The sequence below is a fragment of the Coturnix japonica genome, chromosome 1, assembly GCF_054131305.1.
Source record: "Coturnix japonica strain WE chromosome 1, WE-NBRP24, whole genome shotgun sequence".
In the NCBI taxonomy this organism is placed as follows: domain Eukaryota; kingdom Metazoa; phylum Chordata; class Aves; order Galliformes; family Phasianidae; genus Coturnix; species Coturnix japonica.
Genome location: NC_140663.1, coordinates 11,525,319 through 11,551,396, shown reverse-complemented (window position 1 = coordinate 11,551,396; position 26,078 = coordinate 11,525,319). Strand labels below are relative to the sequence as shown.

Sequence of the window (26,078 nt, the reverse complement as noted above, 5' to 3'; positions counted from 1 at the left end):
ACAAGCTGAGTTTTAACTATAGCTGAAGAAGAAAAGAATGCAGTATGCCTACAGCAAAAGCTTCAGTTACCATCCTGCTCATGAGCAGCTTTGTAAAGAGCCTGCCTTCCCATTTTGTGAAAGTAGACCGTCATATTTTTGCCCTTCACCAACAACTTTTGATCACTTTTATAGCTAAACAAAATGTTTGACTTACACTGACTTTAAAAATCTAATTGTTTGCACAGCTTATCATATAGAGGCTTTTGATGAGTTACTTCAAAATAAGTGTCCTGTTGTGCGTTGTTGCCTAGCAGTGATGCATGGCTTTGAATGTGCCTCATTATAGCAGTGGGAAGTACGGAAGGTATCCATCACTTCTGGTGACTACTTCCATACTCTCCATGGATAGGAGAGAAAGGAATATCTGTGCTGTGTGATTTCTGTGATCCAGTTTTCTCTGCAAAATTTCAGTGGTATTTCCATGTGAAGGGAGACATGGGCCAAATCAGTCTAAAATAACCATTTCAATATTACAAATTTGTTGTCATTCAAACAAGTGTGTGAAATTAAAATACATACTTTTGGGCCTACTTATTATTTCTCTTTGTTCATATAAGCTTGGGAATATCAGTGCAATTGTTTTGTAGCAGAAAGTTCTTGAACATTATTGAGAAGCATTTATTGAGGTGTCAATAAAGTATGAATTGTACCTCTGTGATAGTGAGGACAAAACATTTCAGTTTTAAGTTTCAGCATGTGAGTTTTCAGTATTTTAATATTTCAGACGGAAATAGGGGAATTCAGAGAGGTGACTGAAGATACCAACTAACAAGCTCAGAAGGTAGAATTAAATATATTTTGAATAAATTAGAGCAGTGTAACACAGATATTGGCAAGGAAGGGTGATAATGATCTGGATGGAAGGTGATTGGACGCAGCAGGTATCAGTGTTTTACTGTGGAAGGAAGTGAAATTACAAAAAAGCCTTTGGTATTCATAATAAGAGATAAATTGTACAGGCATCATGTTTGGTGACTGGTATAAGGATATTTGGGAACAGGAGTACTGTCAGGAATGCCATTTGGGATGTGTTAAGAAGAGTGGTGAGCATATCTCACACAGGCAACTTGCTGGATGACATGAGAGTGGAAAAATACAATTAGCATAAAATAGTAAAAAGCCTCATACTGCATGCAGTGTTGCAAAATGAAACCAATGCCAAAGGCAGAGCCTGCAGTGGTCAGAACAGGGAAGGAAAGGACACATAAGTAGAAGACATACTGAGGGAAGAGTGAGAGGGAGCCAGAGAGCTGGCAGTTATCAGCACAATGAAAGCTATAGGCAAACAATACAATAGGAAACATATGACCATCAGTATCAGAGCTGGCAATGTCGTCAAGGAGAATATAGGCAAAGCAACGGGATTCCCCCTGCCAGAAGAAAATACCTTGATAAGCAGAGAGTAGTGAGTAGAAATCCTTCAGTATAGGCTTTGACAGTCCCTGTTTCTGAGATGCTGTACAAGGAGTCTTTGCTAGCAGAGCTGGTAGTGTATATTGTAATTCTTTCCCTCTGCTGTTTTACACCACTCCAATTTTGGAGCATAATTCAACCTTAAATCAACAATTTGACAATACTTGTGTGGATTAGAACAATAACTCCTGATGATACTACATGCAGTCTCAGAGCACACAGGGATTCCACAGCATAAAGAGAAAATGGGATTTGTTTATTGTCTATGTGCAGGGAATAGAAGATGATGAGCTGTGACAAACCTAGGCTTCACTGTTGCTGTCCCTTTGCCTTCTCCCTCACACAGACACAGAGAACCATGTCCAGCACCATATCCCTCAAGAGGCCTCCAGCTTCCCCATCTTGTGGTCATCTCCCAAATCCTCAACAACTTCTGTTCTTTCCATAATGATCCCACCAATTCTCTTTACTTTGTACAGATGGTACTAAATAACTGTGGATATGTATTCTCCAAAATATTTGAAAATATGGTGGTAACTCCACCATCATCAATAATAAAAGATGTTGTCTTTGAAGCAAATCTCACTTTAATTCCATGCAGACAATCACAGTCTCAGCAATACTAATAATATAAACAAAGGATTATTGCAGAAGGAATTAGTGTGTTTCTTTAAAAGTGAAGATAAAAATGCAAAACAGCAAGAAAGATTGATGGAAGTGGGGTCTTAAGGTCTGTTTCTGGCTCTAAACATTACTTAACTGAATAACTGAAGTGAAAAATGTGGCATATAAAATAAAGAAAATAAAACCAAAGGGAAACTTTATAGATTTATTACAGAACATTTTTATAATAATTATTCACCAGAGATGATATCAGCCTTCATAATAACTAGTACAAAGGATATACATGAAGACATGAAACAAGCACAGAATCTCAGAAATCACAGTTGCTGTTGCTGTCTACCCTTAGATGTGCATTAGTAAATCCTAATAGAGTTAATGGGATTTGTGCAGTGAAAGGGAAGTGTATTTCTTATTTGGAAGTGAATTAGAGGATGATAAAGGGTGGTGTTAAGGAATGGCAATGCCAAACCAGCAGCCCTGTGTATAATGTAAATGGAGTAAGGAAAGACGCCACAGGGAAAGACAAAATCACTTGAAAAGCTGTGTATTCAGCATACAATAAATATTTTAAGAAGCCAGAGAGATCTTTGAGAACTGATGTGTGCTTTAAAGTTTATATGAATCTTGAAGAAGATCTTGAAGAGGGAATGAAACATAAAAACAGGCAAGAAAACAAAAAAATTTACAAGACAAAACAGAAAAGGTGGATGTCTTATAAATACTGGTAAGGAAAAGTAAGTGTGTTAATGACTAATGATGGTCATAATCATCAGAATACCATTAATAATATCTTTAACAATACATTTCACTTGTTCATCTAATAGTGAAATGAGTGGAAAACAAGGTAAACATACAGATTGATAAGGCAAGTGTGTACAGATTCACTCATATTTATTCTTGTCTTGAATGGAACGAAAATCTTACACTGAAAAAACACTACTGTAATTAAAATGGAGCTGGCAAAAGATCAGACCTGGTTGCTCTGCACTGTAAAACTCAGGGGAGACCATCAGCTCTGTATGAGAACAGTGATGGTGTTGTGGTGGTGCTGGACTTTCAAAAGAGCTCATGGTGCAGGGATGGAGGCAGTTGGCACCCACATCACAGTGGCTGGTGCGAAAGGGCTAACAGACTGTTGTTCCAGGTCCTCTATTTACCTTTGGGCTAGCAGTACAGTTCTTTGGCATAAGGACCATGCTGAGAGATTGTGAGCATGTTATAGAACCATATCATAGAATGTCATAACTTGTGATTTAGCTGTGCCTGAGCAGAGGAGAATCAGAACCGTAAAACTTAAAAGATGGAAATGATGAAATGTGTTGTTGCTCCCTTCTAGTGCAGAAATATTCCTTTCAGCAAAGTACCCAGAATTTTATATAATCTTGCATATTCAACCTTCAGCAACACTAACTGTAGGAGTGATGTTCCTTTCATAAGAAACCACTGCCTGCTCTGACAGATGTCTTCATGTGAAAATAAATGATGAGAACTGGCCCAGGTTCCCTTTGATTTGAGAGCTTCTGCCTGAATGTTTGTGGAAGATCTTTTAGGCATGTTTTGTACCTTGTAAATATGGATTGAAGAACACTTTGAAAAACAAATATGAAACAGATTGCAGGCTCTCCGGCCTGACCAGAGTAGTATTTTACAGAAGAATGAAGTTCAGAGCTGACATATTGCTCCTTGGCTTATGTGTCAGCAAGAATAATGCAGCCCTCAGGCAACACACTGACTCTCTCTAGGGGAATGCTCAGCCTCTATCTTTCAACAGCAACTTTATTTATCAGTGGAGAGAAAGTATTGGCAGGATTCTAAACAAAAAATATCTGTTTTCCTTTTCATCTTCATCTGGCTGCTAATGGGGAGATTAGATTTTTTCATACTCTGCAAAATACATACCTTTCTGCACCTTTCATTTATGGTGAATTGCTGAGTAACGTCCAATGGCTACTGCTTGTTGAAGTCAGTGTTTGATGCTTGTCTGGGAGCATTTGAGTTTCTGTAATTAGCTTTGTATTAAAAAATAGTCCAAAATATTAAATATATACATATATTTAATTTGAAGTGAGTTTTAGGCATGTTTCCAGAATATTAAGCTGTGTTCCCTGCCTATCCCTGTACACTAGGTTGACCAAACAGGTCTGTGGAATATGAGTGTCAATGCTACAAAGTGATGTAACTGGAACATATGTTTAATTTGTAATATGTTAGCTCTTCTTTTCAGGTTGAACATTCATTTTGCTTAATCATTAGTCATTATCATATGTCATTATTTTTGTTCTGATTTTTCTATTAGCATCAGACCCATCAACGAATCTCATTTCCCTCCCTATATACCAACCCCTCTAGAGTGAGCTGACATTTCCTTGCAAATTCTTTCTAATTTTCCTCCCTTCTAGTTCATTTATACTAGGGCATACTTTTGTATTATTTTAATCATTATTAACCTTACATTAGCCTTACTTCATCCACAGAATATCTTAACCTTTTACTCCAAAAGATGCCTTCATTCTCCCTCATCTCATGGACACGGAGCCCCACAATGACCTCATTGACTTTTGCATTCCCCATTACTTTGGGTTTCTCACGCTTCCAGTTTGACTGTGGCCTTTCTCTCTCTGAATCACTTTGTATTGTATACTTTTTTTCTGTGCTTTCCTTACCAAAGGGATTGCTTCGCCTTACAAGACAAGCATCCTACATTTCCTTACATTTTCCTGTATTGTATTTGTTCATGCCTCTTAGACTATAAGCTCAAGCCAGCTCAGTTTCCATTCTTTGCCCAGTACAATTCACTGCTTGTAAAGCTCTGTACATGCCCTGCGTACTAGTTTAAAATCTAATAATAAATTCTTTAAAATTTCTTAAAGGCTACAAATTCTCATTTGAGCAATATACATTGTTAAGCCACACAACTACAGATTCTAAATTTCAAACCACCCAATCATGTATCGCTATCTAAGTGAATCATGGTTTAAAAATGTATGCTATGATTGCCTTTTTTCTTCTCTCCATCTGAAGTGCTGTAGTTTTTTCTTTTAATTTTGATCTTTGCGGTGCATGGTTGCTCTGCAATATATTTTTCTATCTTTCTCATTTCATGCAAGGAAATTCTGTTTTACTTCAGTCATATTGTATGGCCCACTGTACAGTCTGCATTGTTTTAAAGTAAGTCATTCTGTGAATGGATGATAAAAGACGAAAGAAAATACTCTTAATTTTCTGTGATATTCTATATTAATAATATTTTGAGGACCTTAACTACAATACTTGAGGACCAAAACAGTGGTGTTATGCAATGAAATGTAAAATGTAATACAGGAACTATTCTTAGGGAGATTAAAGTCTAAGATCATGACTCATTAAGTGGTAACTTCACAGTCTTTTGTTGTATTCAGCTCTAGAAATTGAATTACAAATTAGATGGAGGAATACCTGGGGCAAAAATGCTTGGGCTTCTCAGATCCTATAGAGACTTGGGGAACAAAATCAACCTCTCCTCGTCATAAAAAAACTTTATTTGTAGGAACAGCCTTTTGTCCAACACCAAGTGTTTGCTTAATTGCACATGTAGTTTTTTAAATGAGTGGTTAGTAGTAATATTAGATATGTGCACAAAATCCTTCCTTTCAGTCTATTGGTAAGCAGTTTTGTTTTGCAGTATACTGTGCATATAATTGAAAAGGCCTCTTGGGAAAAATCAAATGCTGTATAAATGGCTAGTTATAATTAAAAAATAATGCTGAAGACAAAGAAATTTGTAAATATAAAAAAACAAGTTTGTCCTTTACCTGTACCTTTTGGATAAATAATGAAATTCTGCATGAATTCAGAAAGTACCACTGGTAATAGTGAGTACTCGGGGCTCAACTACCTTCTGCAGAAAGCTTCCAAAAAGCAATACCAAGCAACCTGAGATGAATGAGAATATAGTCTTTCATTTAATTTTGAGGTCTGAATTGCTTTTGTTGGAGAAGAACGTCTCTTTCAATAGAGTTTCTCTCACAGGCTAATGAAATTTGCTCAGCCAGCTAACAAGTCTGTCCGTGACCTGGCCTGACACAACCATCCTCCTAGACAAGCACCAGCAGCAGCTCACAGCCATGCCTGTCCTTACAGATCCCCCCTTGTGATGACCCAGAACTAATGAAAAGGGTTAATGCAGAGCATCAGAGACTGAGGTCTTATTTTAGGCTTAACCACTAGCAACATCAAGAGTATTTCAAATCCCACACCACAGTGTATTTCCTTTCCTGCAGGCAAAAAAAGACAGAGCAGCTGTATTGTTCTACCTAGGAAACAATTCAGCTAATCCAAGTTAATCCATTTTTTTTCTATGCAAAGAGTTTCTAAAAGTCTTCTAAGACGTATAAACATGCCTCCATGGAGAAGAACAGTATTGGGAGTGCAAGATACAAATGCTGCCTTTTCCTGAGCAGTATCCACTGGCATTACCACAGAGACAGTGCCAAGATCTAGCTTGCAGTTGGAATCCAATTGCTTCAGCTGGTATATAGTTATGATGAGAAGTCTGGGCCTCTGCTAGTCATAATTAGCATTTCTGCTCAGGAATACAAGTTTAATACTGTTCACACCTTTACGTGAATCATTTTCTTCCATAAAAATACAGCATGTCAGAATCATAAAATCGCAGAATGTTTGAGGCCTTTAAGACCCTTAAGACCATCAAATCCAGCCATCACCTGACACTGCAAGTCCACCACTAAAACATGCCCCTAAGCATCATTGTCCAGACATCTTAAATTCCTCCAGACTGCTTGCCATCCTTTTCTGATCTACAGATACCTCACCTGTTTCTTGTTCCATCATCTTAGTCACAGGCATTCCCATGGAATGTTGCAATTTCTTTACAAAATGTCATACCTCTAAGCAAATCAATCAGTTCAGGAGAAAATAGGCAGATAAAAAATGAAATGTCTGAGATTTGTTTTGGACGGCTATGTGTGAGGGCCCTACGCAGCTGGCTGCATTAACTCCTAATTTTTTTCTAAACTTTTAAAAGCTGGTCAGATGTTGTGACAGAAATTGCAGTATTTCAGTAATCTGCTTTGCTCTATTCTGAAGAAATCAGGGCTGTGATATAATTTAGGTCAGTGCCCAACACGAAACTTGGAATCATCGTTCTTTGTTTTATTCATGTTCTGTTTTTTGAAGTACGATACACAACTAGAAATATAGCCACTTTTATGAGGTACCGAGATGCAAACAAGATGGCTGCTTCCCACGAGCTCACTTGTGTGCACTCTTGGAATGAGATGTAACATATTTGGGACTTAAGACTGGGTGACACTGTCAATGTAGTAGCTACTATGGGGTATCTAACACCGTGTTCTACCACCCCTGAATTCTTTGTATATGTATTTATGTTCTGTTTTCATTTTTGTAACTTTACACCAAGATTCCCATTTCAAAGTGTTAAGAAACGACTAAATCAAGTTTAGTCATTTCAAACACACATACCCATATACAATGTGTCATTAATATATTCTACTATTTTGTGGAAGGATCTACTAGGGAATCAGTTCAGCAATGCATGCAAAATTGTGCTCAAAAATAAGTGTTTGATTCAGTGATATGCTGAGATAATCCCTTATTTGTTACGCTAGGTGAAGTAGGATTTTTCCTTCCAGCAATGTACCTAGTAAAATGTTTTCTTGAGCAGCATAAGTGGTCAAAATGCGGCCTCAAAATTTTTTTCCTCTCCTAGACTTTATTTCTTTTATTCAACTTAATTTCCACTCTGCTTGTAAATTATTAAATTACTGAATCTCAGTCTGAACTATTTCTAACATTTTGTAATCCTTAACTAGAAGTAATCTTTCTTACCTTGCTGTACAACAATTTATGTATTGCATTTATTGTTGGTGCTTATTTTAATTAGAGAATATTCATTTATTTTTAGCTCCTATTATATTTTTATAACTCTGAACGTGTCATATTTTTCATAATTAAAATGTCTGAAGAGTTGACTTAGTAGAACACACTGCTACAATTTGTTTTATACCAAACTGATCTTTAATGCTGCAGTTAAGCACTAATCACAGCGGATATTCATGCATTGTGTGTCTTTGTTCTCCACAGCTCCAACAGAAGCTCCATTGCATCCTCACCTAGGTAGGTGATTTGTCATTCTTACTACTAAAACTCAGAAACACTATCTTTGTTATAATAAACAATCCGTAAGGTCACATGAAAGTAGCTCTGGGGAATTCAAATAAAAAATGAAACTCATATAATACAAATTGAATTATGTCTAACTCTGATTAGTTGTTTTTTCATTCTGATTTTTATTGTTGTTTATTTATTGCCTTTGAGCCTTTGCAGTGTGAGTATATCAAGCTGCAGAGATTTTCTTTCCAGCTTTGCATTAGAGCATGCATTTGAATAAGGACACATAAACTCCACTCTGGGAGAATGCTGTCACACCAGCACAGGGTTACAGGGAAGGTTTTGTCCTTGTGCACCTCCAGCGTGCACCCAGCAGCAGGGCAGTCCCACAAAGCACTATCCTGCACCCATCAACAGCTGAGCTGCAAGTTTGTCGTTGCAGATGAGATTCCAGCACCTTTACTCAGTCTGAATAGAGGGTGATAGTCACTTAATTCATTTCATGCAAGCATTTGTAGAAAAAGTGTCTGTTTAATACAACTACTGGTTCAAGTTTCAGGGCTTGGATGTTTTGGGCATTATATATAAATGAAACAGTAAACTCAGGGCAAAAGCTGAAGTCCAAAGTTTGCAGGTTAATGGTTGGAAACACTTATGTAGTCTCATTCACAGCTTAGATATCTTGAATGAATTGACCTTTCCTTCCACCTTCACTGACACGGCAGAAAAATCCCAATGAACTCCTGGCTTTTTGCTTATGAGTTATCAGAGTGGGACCTCCTGACTTTTAGAAACAGCAGAATGTCTCATCTCCCTTTATGCAAGTGTTTCCAAATTCTGGATCCGGAAGTTGTTTTTTTCTCATCTTTCAGAAGACACAACAGATGTTAAAACATTAAGCACGTATTTGATGGCAACAATTGGTCAGAGCTGGAAAAGATGAGGTGATTAGACAGGATTTTTTCTTACGGTGTTTTCTTTCATTCTAGCTGAAATGCACAGTGACAGCATCATCTTACGAGATGACTTTGACTCTTCCCATCAGCAAGAATTGAATCCTAGCATGTGGTGAGTTTCAGACTTTTTACACACATCTTAGTAGATTAAAACATTCTGGTTATTACAGTGTATTATGTTACACAGATTGCTGTAACCTTATGATGTATGTCTTTGCTCCATAAAGCTCTAAATATACTAGCTTATTAATTTACTGATTAATGATTGAGTGATAAATTCTAAGTCCATTGAAGCAAGCAACAAATTCTTATTCAGTTCAAATTCTGAATTAATAAAAAAAGTGCAAGGAGTAGAGCAGAACTCCCTGAATGTTTTTGTGTGAAAATGTTGATTTCTTCAAATCAAAGCATTTACTGGAAAAGATAATGAATTTGAATGCTTACGTTTTGATTATTTTTTCATTTCCTGTTGATGTAATACGTATTTCTAGTGAAGCTAACTATAGTAGAACTCATTTTAAACAGAGATAAAATAATTCCAAAACATTCAAAGTAGAAAATCAACTGGAGTTGAAATTTATTTCAGTTCATTTCAATTTATTTCATAAATGTAACTAATTTTATTGATTTCATTCATACAAGACAGGAATATTTTAGTGAATTACTTTATCGCTTTCAGACAAAATGTGCCTTTTAGCATTTACTGCATTTGTGATTTAGGAATACTTTTGTTCTTTTAAATCTAATTTAGTCTTCCTTTTCATTAAGGTCTCTCACAGTTTCCTATGTGTGCAGGTCTTTTGCATTTCACCATCTCATGTAAAAAGATTATGGTTTATGAAATGCTACAGATATTTTTCTTTCGCATATATTTATTGTAACAGTTTTTAGTATGTACCTACTATTTTTCCTCTTTTTGTTCCCTTTGTATTTTCTCTTTAAATGTTTTTCTGGACAAGCACATTAAGGACCTGGAATGCTGTAATATTAAAAAAAAAAAAATAATAACCAACTCTTTTTTTAATGGGAATGAATAGATCAAGGACTCTTAATGGGTTACAGAATAGCTGTCAAGGTAGATAGCTTTAGCAGCAGCGTGTTAAATGGACTTGAGTGGAAGGAAATGAGAGGAGGCATTATTTCCCTGCAGATGTCTCATAACTCACAGAGAGCCTGTCTGTTGGGAGCCTCCATAATTTATTTATTCATTGCTCTCTTATCTTCAAATTCATCCTTGCTTTTCAGAAGTCTCAACAGAGAAATTTCAGTCTAAAAGAGACCCAAGTCTCCTGCTCTTTTTGTCTCTGAGATCTGGATGTGATCCCTATGGAATAACCTTGACCTACCTTGGCAGGTGCATCAGTGCATAGAGGTGTGTGCTGGGAGAGAGCCCTAAAACTCACTGCCGTCCTGCAAGGGACACCTTGATATTCTTGTAATGACACCAGAAAGGCAACATCTTCGGCAAGGCTCAATGGAAATGGAGCACAAATAAAACTATAATGAGGTGTCATGAGCTTTTCTGCATAAAGGATTTCTACAGTAGCTCTCCCTCCAGTGAAGAGCTGCTTAGTGGCAGAAAGCTCACTCTCATTTGGTTGTCTTGTGGGAGTTAAATCAGGGATTATTAGCAGTTTACACCATCCCCCCTAAAATTGCATTTTTCCCCTGGCAGCTGCTAAAATCCCATCTTTATCACAAACAATTGCAGTGAGTGCTGGAGCAGGATTTCCAGCCCCACTCTGGCCCTGCTCCACTGTGCTCTGAGCGCAGGAGCAGCTGCCTGCTGCACCAACCCTCCGGCAGCGCCTTGTCACCAGGGGCCAGTTAGACTAAGCCCCTCTAATAATTTCTGAAGCCATTATTTGTGTAAAGATGAAAAGAGAGGAGTTAATATTTTCCTCCGGCCTTTTCTTCCCACATCCTATGCAACATTGGCTTGGTGTGATTAGCATTGTCACAGCTCCTGTACCACTCTCTGCACGCACAGCTTCAGCAAGATGTGTACAGTCCAAGTGCACAAGCAAAGCCTTGTGTAGCTTATGTGTGTGTCTACTTCTGAGCCCAAGCAAAGCCACAGTGCCACCCCACATCAAATAGCTATTTTGCACAATGGCACTATATGATTGTGAGTGTCTGCTTGTTTTAGTATAGATTTCTGATCTTTGAAATGCATTTCAAGACACATCCTACTCAGCAGCCATTTGTTTCTTCAGAGGCTCAGGAAGATGAGAAAGATACCCATGGGTGTTTTCTGGAGCTGTGAGGTGAGAAGAAATGAAGGGATGGGATAGGACTCTTTGTAAACAGAAAAATCACAGCATCTGGGAATGGGCTCCTGATAAAAATCACAGTTTGGTAACAGAGAGAAAACAGGAAAAAACATTGAAAAGAAAGAGGAAAGGAAGAGGCAGCAGGTGAGGAAACATCAGGTGAAGGAAGAAACAGGGAGAGCTTCTGTACTGGGAATGCAGGAGCTGAAGCGTCTTTCTTCTCTTTCATTTTCATGGGACTCAGCCACCACGGAGATTTCCCTGTGGAGTGTGTCCAACTGAGTTTTCTACTTCTGTCTTCCAGCAAGCAATACTGTCAGAATGTGACTATTTCTAAAGTTACCAAACTTAGAAGCATACGAGCTTGTTTGTTTAAAGATTTCCTCGCTTTTCTAATCACATTTACTATGTACTTTACAAAGATCTCTCTTTCTACTGAAATAATATGACTCTTGGATTCATAAATACCCATTGTATTTCATGTCTAACATATATTTGATGTGTAAGATAGTTTAAGTGAGTCCCACTCTGTGGTCAACACACCACATGCTAAGCAGTTCATAGTTGACCTGCAGAAGACCGTATGAAAAGTCTAGTAGCGCAACTGCTTCATGGTCTATATGCTGTAAGCTGGCAGGAGTGTGTTAGTTTGGAAAGCCCAGAAACATTGGAAGTAAATGATTTCCTCAGTATAGAAAGGAAATTTGCATCGTGTAAATTTAATTACAGGAAGCCGTTGCAGAGGGAAGCCTGTTCTCTAGTCTTTAGGGGAGGTAAGGCTTAATGAAACTTTTCTGAAGGCAGAAATGCATGTTTCTGAGAATGTAATTTGCTTTTATGATGCTGTAGTTGATGCATAAGATGAATACTTTGTAGTAGCAGCAGAGAAAGAAGATATGGGGCATTTCCTGAAATGTGGTCTGTGCCTTGGAAGATAAAAGGCCAAATGGTATTTGGATGAGAAAAGGGTGAGAGGAGTAATATAGGTGATATGTGAAATATAGCTTAGTTCATTGGATACTTGCTTCTATTACCACCTTGACTCTATATAACCCCATAACAGAGAAGAGTAATAAATTATGCTATATAACAACTAGAAACAGTTCAAACAAGAACAAATCTAGAAGAAAATATCTTTATACTGAATGAATTAATCTTGAGACAAAGACAGGGGAAAGCAGATGCATAAATTAATAGCAGTTCTGGCATTAATTCATGCTTCTAGATAGAACTCCATGCTATAAGAACAGGGGTGTAGATAACAAGGAATTCAGTACATTTGGAAAAGAAAAACTCTATGTGGGAGCTGTTGCTGGCTAAACTCTGTTTAGTGCCATGTTTCATCTCGAAGCCCATCGACATTCCAAACAGCAATCACTTACAAAAGATAAACTCCTCAAAGGCTATTTGAAGAAAAGCTGAGCAAGTATGATCAATCAGTAAGAAACAGACTCCATCACTTCTTCCTAGCATATGAGAAATGAAGAGGTACAGTGGTACAGTGGCACAGAAATGGCAGAGAGCTTTGTGACAGGGGAGAGAGATCCTAAAGGGATTTCCAAATTGCACTAAAACTGTGAGATTAAACTTCAGAAAGATTTATGTTTTAAAACCTCATGGCAGTTTGAGATGTTTACCTTCTTTATAGTCCAAACATCACAAAAGTCATCAGTCAATATAATGTCCACAAACTCAGGTATTGTAGAGGGAAACGAGATGACAAATAGTGATGAGGAAGCGGCAGATGTTTCCCCTTCAGCAAAGTGAGGAACAATAGCTGAGAGAGATGGGACTCTGGGCTGGGGATGAGAGTGATGGCAGTCTGCAGAGAAGACATCCAGATGAATATGACAGATGTCAACAGCACCAGTAAGAACCAGCTGTGAAGAGAAAGCTGAAGTGAGTTTAATGTGCTAAGACTTTACGCCAGGCAGGTGAGAAAGCAAAAAAGCTGCACCTAGACAGAGCAATTAATACTGTCTCTGGTTATATGAATCGAAAAGGAATTAACTTTACTGTCTGCATCAGGAGAGGAGTAAATTGGGTCATTTCTAAATATGTAATACAATGATGATGATGATCTGAGGAACACCAGATCAATTATCTTACTCTTCGTACATTCCTGTCAAGCTGCTGGGCAATTTGTTGTCAGAAGTGATACATTTCAAAGAGAGCACAAAGGTTTGAAGAAGGATTACCAGCAGTCATACAATTTCTAATGAGAGGAGTCATCCTAGAGCAGATGAGTGGTGATGAAAGAGCTGTAATATGTTTGTAGACCACATTTGAGGAGTAGAATAAATTAACAGCTAAATCACTTTATATTTATTGATATATGATAATTAAACAATTAGTTTATCACTTGGCTTAAGTGGTATGTCCTCTTATTAGGGCATAAATGTTCTTTATGTAGTATTTGTAGGTAAGGTTTTCCTGCTGTGTACGTGTCTCTGCATATATGGAGTTTTCAGGCAGTTACTTTGCTATAAAACCCAAAAGCATAGGGGTACATAATATAAATAATAAAAGAATTATTATAAGCAGCCAGAATACTACAGAATTCCAGGTTTTATTTCTGTTCCTATGTTCTTCAGTTTCCAAAGTTTTGAGATCAAGTGAAGTTTAGATCATTTGAAAACACACACACCATAAACCCTGTTTCCATGCATTCTCCTAAGGCACACTTCAGTTCACTCATATGCTCTCTTCTTGAGCTATATTGAAAAATAAAATTGTGGGCCAGCTGCGGCTTATGTAAGTAAATATTAATTCAGTGAAATCAAAAGGAACTGCATTACTTTATTAGAAGATTCAGTTTTGCTACTTAAATCCAAAATACTAAGTGCTATCAATGTGATTTGCTAAATGACCTTAGTTTCCATCCATACATGGAAAAAATCAAGGATGTTTTAAATCTGACTTTATTCTGGGAACTGGAAATGAAATTTAATAAAATCTTAGAATAATAGAGTGACTTACAAAGTGGGATGAGACATTCATCTTTGATTTCTGTAACGGACTTGGGCACATTAGAGCTGGCCCTGCATTGAGTTGACCCTGGATCAAGTGAAGAAACCCAAAATAACAAGTGCAATCAATTATTCACTACATCTGTGCATCTGAAAGTCTAACGTCTATCCCTCAGCCCCAGCTTGCTGGGTAGATTTGACCCTCTCACAGTGCTGCTGGACCACTCACAGCAATGCAGCCATAGATTTGATTTGTCCTGTCTGTGCCCATGGTGTGCTGATGGTTTTCATACACTCAGGAATAGAAATATCCTGCTTTAAGATGCTTACAGAAAAACTTGACAGAGGTTTGGCACAACACATCAATGAAAAGACTAACAAGTGCCATAATTTAGGAAAAGAAGTGAAAAAGATCAAGGAAATTTGTATAGGAATTAACTGTGATCATTGCTATGATCGTTTGTATCAATACGTCCCTATCTTGTTGAAATCTCTTCCTTTCCATCTGATTTCTGTCATCCAGAAATTAGCTGTGTAATTAAAAGAATGAAATCAAGCCTTTGCAAATTACTAAACCATGGGAATGTGTATTTCTGTGGCACTCTGCATCAGAAAAGGTGACCAAGCCAGAGGCACTTTGTGTGAGAGAAGCCAAAGAAGAAAAGGTCTAAGCACTGAAGTCCATTTTGCTTTAGACTCTAAAAATACCAGTTATCAGACAGCAATTGGGAAGAAATGAGAAAGTTTGGAATGAATTCACCATTGCTTTCAATGGATTTGTCCTTAGAGCAAATATTGTCTTTACATTTGATATTAAAGGGGTTGCCTGAAGACAGTACTACAACAACATGGATGGCAGACATTGAACACTCCAAGCTCTCCTGCAACAGTGCTACCTCCCTGCTTTGTTCTCACCTTCATCCTTCCCTTTAGAACAGATAATCCTGCAGCTGAAGGGTTCAGGGTTTCAAATCTGCAGGGTCCATTCCTGCTCCTGTTGGAAGAGAATGCGACAGCCCTGTCAGGAGGAACTCAATGAGCTGCCTGAAGGACAAGCTCTGTACTAGGCCTTGGTATCCATCCATGTTGCATGAGGGCAACAGAGAAGGCATACTAAGGCTGGTTTTATTTCCAGATCAGAGTGGTTTATTCTGTTCATTTCCATGAATGAGGTTTCTGTGCCAGATAGAAAGGTGGTAAAGCCATGCATGGCCAAAGCCATGCAGAAGCGATGCAGGAAAGCAGGAAAGCAGTTTTTCAAGTTTTGAAAACTGGAACACCCCTGAATTACTTACTGTCCCTGTGATATAAGGTGGCATAATAAAATGACTCAGTTGCACTGGTTTGTTCCTCTGATCTGATCCTACCCATGTTTTGAAGTCAAGAGCAAGTACTTATCTACCTATCCATATGGTCCTTTATCAAGAGGCAGATTTAGCACACTGGACTTAGGGTGCTTGACCTTATGTTAGCAAAACAGTCTGATTCAAGTGCCATAATATAACATTCTTATTTTACAGTCTTCATACCTGATGCCATCTCCAGTGTGTGGTTTCTCGTTTCCATTTTGGATGTGTTCTGTTCTTCCTGCAGGTCTGAATGCAGCAACTGTGAGATTGGAGAGCAGTGTGGTGTGATTATGCATGGCAATGCCATCACTTTCTGTGAGCCATATGGTCCCCGAGAGCTGGTAAGTGCTTTGCAGGCTTAGTGTTCAGCAGACAGTCTCTTAAGCAAAGGTGAAAAAGCCACGGAAAAACACTACAGGAACATCCAAAACAGTAGATGACTGATAACCAAAAATGGCTGCAATCTTTTGCAAAGGAATCTCTCTTGAGCCAGTATATAACTGTTATTTAAAATATCTGTAACGCCAGAGGGGTTGTGGATGCCCTGTCCCTGGAGGTGTTCAAGGCCGGGTTGGATGGGGCCCTGGGCTGCCTGGTCAAGTATTAAATGGTTGGTGGCCCTGCCTGTGGTGGGGGGCTTGGATATTCATGACCTTGAGGTCCCTTCCAACCCAGGCCATTCTGTGATTCTGTGAAAGGTGATGTAACAGAGCTTTGTTGTCAAATTGTCATCATCATCTTTTTATTTCCGACAATGAAATAAAGACAAGGTTCATTTTTCTTTTTACATTCTATTAGCTCTGTCCCTTTTTTTTTCTTGTTGCTGTTGACAAATGTTAATTTGGTTGTAAAACATCACTTGCAAACAAGGCATCTTAGAGATTTAAATGCAGCCCAGAGCAAGCACCTGCCAGTCTAAGGAAAGTGTTTGTAGCAAATTGAGTCATGATGAACATGACAAAATTAATTTCATTGGGGTGTAGTTTGGCCATAAAATTGCTGAAAGAAACAACATGGTGCAACTTGCATTAACTTGGGATCATCTGGGTGGGGGAAATTAATTGAAAGATATATAACCAATGCCCACATGCTGCAGCTGACACCAGCAGTTAGCTGCAGTGATGTAGATAAAATGGGAGTTTTTGAAAGAACTGAAAAATTGCAAGAGCAGCTCAAAACCTGTTTAATTCAAAATTAATTTTCATGTTTTCAATAGTATTCTGAGTGGAGGGAGAGGCTAATGAGAGCTATTTGAAGAGGATAGATGGAAGAGTGCCATAAAGCAGAAGTGGTTTTGGCCAAGAATCTTCTCCTTGTTTTAGACACTGACAGTTCCTTGAATGGGTTTAATTTTATGTCTTTGACTGAGATCTAAATTGCACAAATGCAATGTAGATGTTGCTGGTGACTCAAACACATAAACAGATTTAAAAGCAATTCATTCATTTTATGGGTAAAGGAGAGTTTCAGTCATTCCCTCCATAGCCAACTCCAGCAGGGAATCCTGACAGTGCTGCTAAATTGCCTCTCTGCTACTTTGAATCCTATCTGAACATGCTAAGCTTCATTAACTGCCTTGAGAAGAAATGTATTGTTTTATGCCCTGTACAGAAACTAAGTCACACCACTAGGATGCTTTTTCCACATTTTTTTTACTCATTTTAAATTCCAGTATTGCTTGTAGGTAACACTTCCTCAAAAATAACTTTCTTGCATTTAGCAAACCAAGGGTCCCAAGTAGTTTAAAATGTTGCTAATTAGATGTGTTCTTCCTGCTGATATGTAATTTAGCCTACCTTTATTAATCACAAATTGACTTCAAAATCCAGCCTTGGACTGTATCTATTGTATTGACACTTGGTAAAATGTTGCTGTCATAGCATCAGGAACTTGGGAAAAAATTTATTATGATGCCTAAGTGGTGTGATTAAATAATCAACTGAAAAAATAATTATGCTTATGAACAGCTCTAAGCGTAGTAATGGAAGTATAAATATTACAGCAATGTTGCCAAAAAATCAAATCGTTATGAAGGGTTTTGTATTTGTGGTGAGCACAGGATACTGCTCATACCACAGGTTTGACCTGGGTTCATTTTTAAATATGGACACAGATTTTAATCCTACTTTTTGTTGAAATGATTTGATATACACATGTAACCATCTTTCAGCATCTAAACAATTTCTCTCTTCCTGTCAAAATTTGTAAAACCTTTTTTACTTCTCCAATCTATATTTATTTTTTGAGACCCACTCTTGATATTGCTCTTGAAATGTTTCTGTTCGCAGCTCCTTTTTCCACATCATTGCTTTAAAATACTAAGTGAAGAGGAGTTGAATTTGCAAAATGTATTATATCAACAACTGTGACAGCTATTGGTTTTCTTCTTTGACCTCCATCTCCTTTCCTTACTGCCTGTAGCTGTCTGCTTCTGCAGGGAGAGGCTGTTTAATACCAACTGTCTGCATCTGTTGGTGAGAATTAACCACTGGTAAAATCCTGGAAAGATATTTAGTGTGAGGGATGTTGCAGAGAAAAATAGCTACTAAAGATTCCCTGCCAGCTCAGAAAAAACAAGTAGGTTTCCTTTCTAGAGCATCTGAACTTAGCAGTCCTTTACAAGGGTTTTCAAAAGGTTTTTGGAAGTTTTCATTTTGTTTTTGTCTTTTTCTTTTCTAAAACATTACCTGAACAACTCTCAGCATATTCTCTACAATTTTTTTCTGAATGCCTTTTGTGATAAATGATAGCGTTTAATTTCTTGGTAATATGAGCTACTGAACATTGATAAAGGGTTTCGTTTTGAAATTAGAACTTGCACAACATAACATAATTAATTGAAAGTAAGCTAATATAATAGGTGCTCATAACTCAAGTCAGAAAGCACTTTATTACTTGGCATGATAAATGTGATGTGTAATATTGAATCAATCCTGACAGAATGAACATAAATTGGGACATGAATGCAATTTTAAAAGAGTTAATATAAATGCAACTTCCTTGGTTTTGCTTAAAGACTATAATTGCCTTTTAGAAGTATACCAAGGAGAGAAAAATTTTATTTTCTGCTAATATAATGTACAGATAATGGAAAATTTTCAAATAGATTTGAAAATTGCTATTTGAGATTATTGCGATGGTTGAGAATCTGTCCCACCAAATCTGTTCACAGATCATTAATAGCTGTGATTAATTACTTAAATTTTCATTCATCCTCCTAAAGCACTTGTAGCCATATTATCAGCTAATCTTTAGTGCATTTCAGTGAAGATCCCATGTGTTAACACATAAGAAATTTTCTTCTGTATTCAGTGTGTGTGTGTAGAAAAAAAAAAGACATCAAAAACTCATGCCAAAACAAGCCATTTCATGGACCCTTTTCTTCTCAGTGTGGAGGAAGGAAAATAAAGATCTCTCTGATGTTCTTTGTCATTCAGTGAAATGTTGCTGGTGACTCAAAAGCGTAAACGTATTTAAAAGCAGTGCTTCCCATCTTCACCTACACCCACTAGAACATTCCCAGGACCAGGTCTCCATCTGTTACAAATTCACAAAGACCTTAACTTGGTGCAAAGCAGCACTGGACAAAGCTCAGCCCTTTTGGCTGTACTGCACCATTGCCTGGAGGCAGAGATACTGTCCATACAAGAGCTAATGGACAGCATAGTAAGCCAGGTTATTTATAAATGAGTTCATTTAAAAAAAACTTTTTAAAGTTTTTTTAAGAAAATGGCAGTTTTGTGTTCACGAGCTCAGTTCTGTATTTTGCAGTTCACCAATTTTATTACTGTTGTTGCTGATCTTCTATTCAGTTTCCTCTCCATCCCTCAGATCACAGATTTCTTAATGGAAGTGTTTATCACTACTCTAATGGAAAATAACATGAAGTTTTGGTCTGTGGGTTCTGACATGGGAGGACAATTCCAAGGTCTTCAGATCCAGGCTGCAGGCACCACTGGCAATAAATATCAGATGAATTTACTTAGGGCGTTTGCTGTCACTGTTCTTCTAATTAAATGACATTTTTAAGATTGCATAAACTTACTGTCTGATCAATTTGTGCCTTTTTTCCCCTTTTTTCTTCTGTTTCTTGCTAATGTGATCTTTCATTCTGTACATTTTTCCTTTTTCACTCTAGCCTGCAACGTTTGCTTATGGTGATAAATCATATCTCTGCTGGGTCTTTTGCAAATGGGAATGAATCAAATGTCGAGTCTCTTCTTTTTGGGATGATGATCCATTACTTCTTGGCTAAACAGTTGCTATGATTTTTCAGCTCCTCAACAACTAGATCAGGCAGTGTCTTTATAGCAGTGCTTCTGGCTTGCTTCTTATGTAGCAGTATTGTTAAGCTTGACTTTCAAAATGTATTGAAAACAATTTTAAAATAACGCAGGTGGTTTTATCTTCTTCACAGTACCATAATGCTATAAAACTGTCCTAATTTGAACTACTGAAATATGAAGGTATTGAAAAAGGGAGAAAGAAAAGCAACACAGGTGGGCAGTGTCCTGAATACAGAGAGAACTGCTGGGAGTATTTTGCCCGTCTTTAGGTCTAGGTTGGATGGGTAGATGCTACTACAAAATTTCCTGGTGTATATTATGCTGTACCACCAAGGTTTTGTTTGCTTTACTGATGAAGACTAAGATTATATTATTTCCTCTAAATATTTAATTTTATTATTTTCAATTTATTTAATGTTATTTTTGTTATTTATTTATAATCATTTTTGTTTCTTGTTCTGTGCAAAGATAAGTAAATAAAAACAATTACATATGCACATGTTTATCGTAGCTGGCTGTAGATGACAGGGTTGCCTCATTTTTTAGATCTCCTATACACTGATCAAGTACTATGACATATGATGAGATATCAATAATCAAAATGACATAACAGCAGTGTCTCCACAATCACTCAACCTGAAAAGATAGGAAATTAATAGTTTTATGCACTGGAGATCTAAGTATCCAGAGACCTTCCATGCTTTCAAAGAAAAACAAGTGATGAATGTACTGTTTTGCTGACCTAACACAATCTCTCTGCTGTTTGCTTTTCTTCCTGTAGACCACCAATGGCCTTAACACAACTACTGCATCCGTCCTTCAGTTTTCCCTTGGTAAGTTTGGCTTAGTCTTTCACCTGAGAAAGCATAAAAAGTCATTGTTGCAATGGAAAATGACCCTCAGTTTCATCTTCGCTGTTTTCTTTGGTGTGGCACTTGACATGAGAGATTAAAAACATCTTGTAAAAACTACAGCACATTTATTCATCTCTTGATAATCAATGAAACTCACAATATAAACTTTGAAAAGGAACAATTCCAATGGATACTCTGATGGTGGGAGGTGTAGTCATGGATTCATCTTTATTGCATCTATTTTATAAAGCAATGGCAAATGGTATAATCACTCTTCCTTTCTCTATTGTGTGATTGCTGTTTCTAAAATAGAACTAGCAGAAGTGGATTTTTCTTCTTTAATATTTAAAACCCTTGATGTCTTCCAGGTTATGGTTGGATAAAGCTGTTTTTAACACATCTATACAAACAGAATAGGTAGCAGGAGAGAACTAAAATAGATGCTATTTGATTCTGATTATTTACAGGGTGGTGGCATGCTTTACCACCTAGAATGCCTGTTGTAAGTTATTGCAATGTGTAGTCAGGGCTTATTGCAGAAGCTGTGGCTTGGGCTGAGGGCAAACTCGGAAAACACATAATTCCTGAACTTAAATCTCAGTGTTCAAAGTACGAAGGAAAAATGTTCTTATGAAACAAATAGTTCAATAAAAAAAAGCAAGAAAGAAATATAGCTGCTTTCTCTGTGGACTCCTGGATATGTATTTCCAAATTATATACCTATTTTTAAAAAAGTAAATCACTACAAGTATCTCAGCAAATGTGTGATTAAAGTCTGGAAATCTCAGTTGGAAATAAGAGCTATCAGGCAGCTTGGCAAGCTGCTTCTTTTTTTTAATGGATCTGAAATCTATATCCTAGAAGGCTCAGAAATACATCAGTTATATTTGTTTCTACCTGAAGTCATTCATTTGACTATTTGAGGGCAAAATTACTTGTCACCGTGCAGCTCACAGCAGTGTTATTAGTACTGATGATTGGTATATATGTTTTTATATAGAATTACCATTTTTAAAAAGGTAGCAAAATGTGTCTGTTCCTAAGCTGAATTACTGCACAAAGATCCAGCACCTCTAGCAAAAAAAACAGCCTGGAGCTGCCCTGCAGCTTCATGCAACCAGTGGAAGGGCAGCAACTCACTTGCTTTGTTAGGACATGCCATTCACCCTCAGAAGCAGTCCTGGGGTTTTTAAAGCCACACATTTCTGTCTCATTTCCCCACCTGTGGCTGTACCATTCATAGTCAGTGAATGTTTGCTGGTCCAGCTTGGCAGCTGGGTCCCACTGCAGGTGGCATACAGAGGATTGCATTTCCAAAACATGTAACAATTAGATCTAAAATTTCATTTTGGTCCTATCATCTGGGAAGGTGAAATTAAAAAAGGTCAAAGAATGGCCGAGTAGGAAATATCATGTGTGGTAACAATATCCTGAACTGTACAAGTAGAAGCTAGTAAAATCGCCCATGTAATAGAGAAGGAGGAGAGTGGATATGCATCTGAGTAAATAAAATTTCAGCCTAGGTTCAAAATGTATCACATTACCTGCATGCCTATGTTGGGCTTGAAATATAGCACAGATTGGTTTTGTAACTGATAAAAACCTGTGTGAGCCGGGAGACTGCTGCTGTGCTCAGCAGTACTTGGCTTTGCAATCATAAAACTGAACGAGGCATTTGCCAGTTTCCATCTTATTCCCAAATGTCCAGATTAATCATAACCCTATTTAGAGATTCATCCAAGAGAATTACCTTTTCTTAAAGAGGGTTCAACACTTTCTATCTACCACTGAATAGCTTAAGCTGAAGTCCTTTGGGATTGCCTTTATATTACATTTCTCACCTAGCTGTGGCCACATGAAAGTGCGTATCCTTTGATTTCTCTCATCACTAATTATCAAATGGAATTCTGTATTTGCAGCTACATAAGCAGGTTAAGACTGGAAAATGAAGCAAAAAAAAAAAATTGGCTTTGATTACATCATGACTCTCTGTATGGCCAGAGAAGATAAGATCCTAGTGAATTTTTCATTACTTGATATTCTGTGTAGTTTTCTTAATGTGCTATGCATCTGGTAGCCTTGTATTCTGAAGGGCAATAGAGTTCAAAAGGAGCACTGAGGATGAAGCCTTAATTAGGATGGAAAGGTAGTTAGTAAGCCCTATTCAGCACACAGGACAACATTAATGCACAGTAGCTTTTCTGAGCGAGAGCAATGTCTCTGCCATGCTACAATCCACTTGGAGTTGCCAGAGCCAATGGCATTGCCTTGTTGTCCAGGGCTGGGATGATGTTTACATTCATGCACTGTAGGCCCAAGTGTGCAGAATATTTCATTTCCTTCAGATATCTTCAATCACCCATGACTACATATCTACAAGACCAAGCACAGATATGTGAAAGAAAAAATCTAGCAGTTTCCTCAGTACTCAGTAGGATTGTTGATTGAGATATTTAAAGCAATACCTTTGGACTCCCATGGGCCAGAAAGTCTAGTTCAACAACTTGGGACTGCAGGATATTACACAGATGTTAGCCTGAGTTGTTAGCTGAAATATTCTCTATTACTCACTCCAAAGCTCAGGCTTTTCCCCTTAGCTAAGCCACTAGATTTCTCCAGGGATGAATGTGAGCTGTCAATCATGTAGGCCCATGTGATGGAAGGTGACTAGATAGTAATGAGATTAATAACAAAGGTAGACGTGGGAAGAAAGCTACTCATGGAATCCTGTAAGGGGAAGAGAAAAGACTTTAAGGGAGCAATGCCAAGGTGTCAGGTGTGCAAGTGGCACTGTTCCTTGGGCATCCTCTTCAAGCATATGCTCCCACGTCTGTGATACATGTGGCTGTGCATGCTCTACGTGGGCGTTCAGCATTGTCAGACTATTTGCAGCCCTCCTTCTTCTGCAGTGTGTGTGTCAAACACCAAGCGGAAGCTGATGAGCACCAACACTTAGCCTGTCCTCCCATGCAAGTGCTCCTTGGAGCCACGTGTGTCTCAGCATGAAAACTGTTTGTAGGGAATATTAAATTTCCTTGGAAAAAAATATTTCCATAGCTCTTTCTTCATGCTTCAGTATTGATGGGTCATTTTTGACTTCTGAACAGTATTGGAAAATTGGACTAACTTGATAAGGAAAGCACTTATTCTTCAGCTTTGTTCGTGAAAAATCTTGAGCACTGCTCAACAAGCAGGGTGAATTTGACAGTGTCATTGACTGGATAAATGCAAAATGTTTGTAAGAAAGGATTGTATCTTAAAATTCTTTTCAACTTTTATGGTATTATCCAAAGATGCTCAGTCATTACGAGAGCACATTATTAACTGTTCCCCCTCTATTTTCTAGCAATATTTACAAATTGTTAGTCTCTCTAAATATCTTAATAGTTGTCTGCAGAAATGGGAAGTTCCATTGGAAGAGGCTGCCCAGACAGGTTGTGGGTCTCCTTGTCTGGGGATATTCAAAATCCTTCTGGACACTTTCCTCTACAACCTACTGTAGGGAACCTTCTTTAGAAGGGGTTGGCCTAGATGTTCTCCAGGGGTGTCTTCCAACCAAACCCAACAATTCTGTGATTCTCTCTATTTTTTATTAATTTATTTCCTAAATGAAAGTAACATGTTACACTTTCTGCTTTCACATGCATAAATAGTTCATTGACAAGCTCATCATTTAATCACAAAAACAGGTAATAGAGCTAATCATTTCTCCAAACATGCTCAACAGTGAAAGGTATTTCACTCTTACAGTTTTATTTCCTGGTAGAGCAGTCACCACTGTCTTCATTTTAAAAGTCTTTAGCTTTATAAATCAATCAGACTATGAACACTACTTAACTGAAGAGTAATTCTGTTGACCTTTATATTTATAGCATCATTTCTTTTTAAGAGGAAAGCTCCCTGTGTAACTCACATATCAAGAACTTCTGTGTGGTCTAGTATATTTACAACCTATTTTTAATGCTTCCTCTTTTCACAGTCTTTCACAAGTGCAATAGAAAAAAAAACAATTTAAAATATGCTATTGATTGCTTTTGATTAGCGTATGAGTAAGGGTCATTGATTTGGATGCAGATCTTTGACATAATGGTTCCAAAAGGGTTTTCATGTCATGCCCTGCCTTACCTCAGACAGCAGGTTAGTGAATCATTAACACAGAAGCCTCTATTACTCTTTTTGAACCACTGAGGTCCCTAGGGTTAACACCAGAGTTGATTTACTCTGTAAATCTACGGACTAAGGATCTCACTGATGTTTGTTGAAGACAAAGCACAGATCGTTTTCATCACCTTCAGTGAAATGGTGCATCTTTCTCCAGGCTTAGGTTTCTTCCTTCATTTTTGAAGTGGCAGTTTGTTACCACTCTGAATCTTAGAGAATTAAACTACAAGTAATTGATTCTGTATATAAGGGAAATACTCCTATTTTGCTCTGATATATATTCAAGTTACAATAGTAATAGTAATAGTAGTAGTTTTTAAAACAGAATTGATGAATGTGCCTTTTAGATTAATAGTGACTGCCAAGATTTGATGTTTCAGAAACACATTTGCTTCCTTATTAACCTCAGGAAAGAGAAGATCATAATGGACATGAATTACTTTACAAGAATAGCCTAAAGACTCATTTGACTCCATGCAACAGTTCAAAGACTCTTGTCATTTATATTTTTATTATATTTTGTTTCATTTCTAGTGGCAACTGTTATACTGACAGTACTGCTTTTGCATCATTTATTCATCTTCTGCTTGGATTCAGACAACCCAACAGAAATTCACACATCCAAACATGTTTTGTTGAATATGCCACAACTTTGGCTGGGAGGAACAAGTGCTGACTACTTCCTCTTAATTTTCATGTTTGCTTAGTTTACAACTAGCAACAACTAGCCCATGACTGACAAATGCTGTAGTAGCTATTTTATGTGGTAGCACTGGACCTGCCCTCAGTTGAACCAGGCATACATGAGAAGTTTCTTTTCAGAATTGCTATGAAAATTCACTCGTGTGTCTCTAGACAAATAAAGTGAAAAAGAAACCCCTTCTGAGGACTACATGGAAGAGTATTTAATCTTTAAAATTTCTCACTACCTCACTGAACACAATTTGTGGGGCCAAATGTTTTGGACATGTTGAGCCACCTCCTTCAGCTGCCAAATGAAGTATGGATGACTTCCCTCAGTA

The 26,078-nt window shown here is 37.6% G+C and overlaps 1 protein-coding gene across 2 annotated transcripts in view; it reads left to right on the top strand.

The window, feature by feature from the left end:
* RELN (reelin) overlaps positions 1-26,078 on the top strand; it is a 250,801-nt gene that overhangs the window by 101,354 nt on the left and 123,369 nt on the right. For both annotated transcript variants that reach the window (XM_015884323.3, XM_085513256.1), the window contains exons 5-8: positions 8,182-8,214; positions 9,198-9,276; positions 16,000-16,096; positions 20,823-20,874. In XM_015884323.3, coding sequence (XP_015739809.2) covers positions 8,182-8,214; positions 9,198-9,276; positions 16,000-16,096; positions 20,823-20,874 — 261 coding nt within the window. The remainder of the gene's footprint in view (positions 1-8,181; positions 8,215-9,197; positions 9,277-15,999; positions 16,097-20,822; positions 20,875-26,078) is intronic.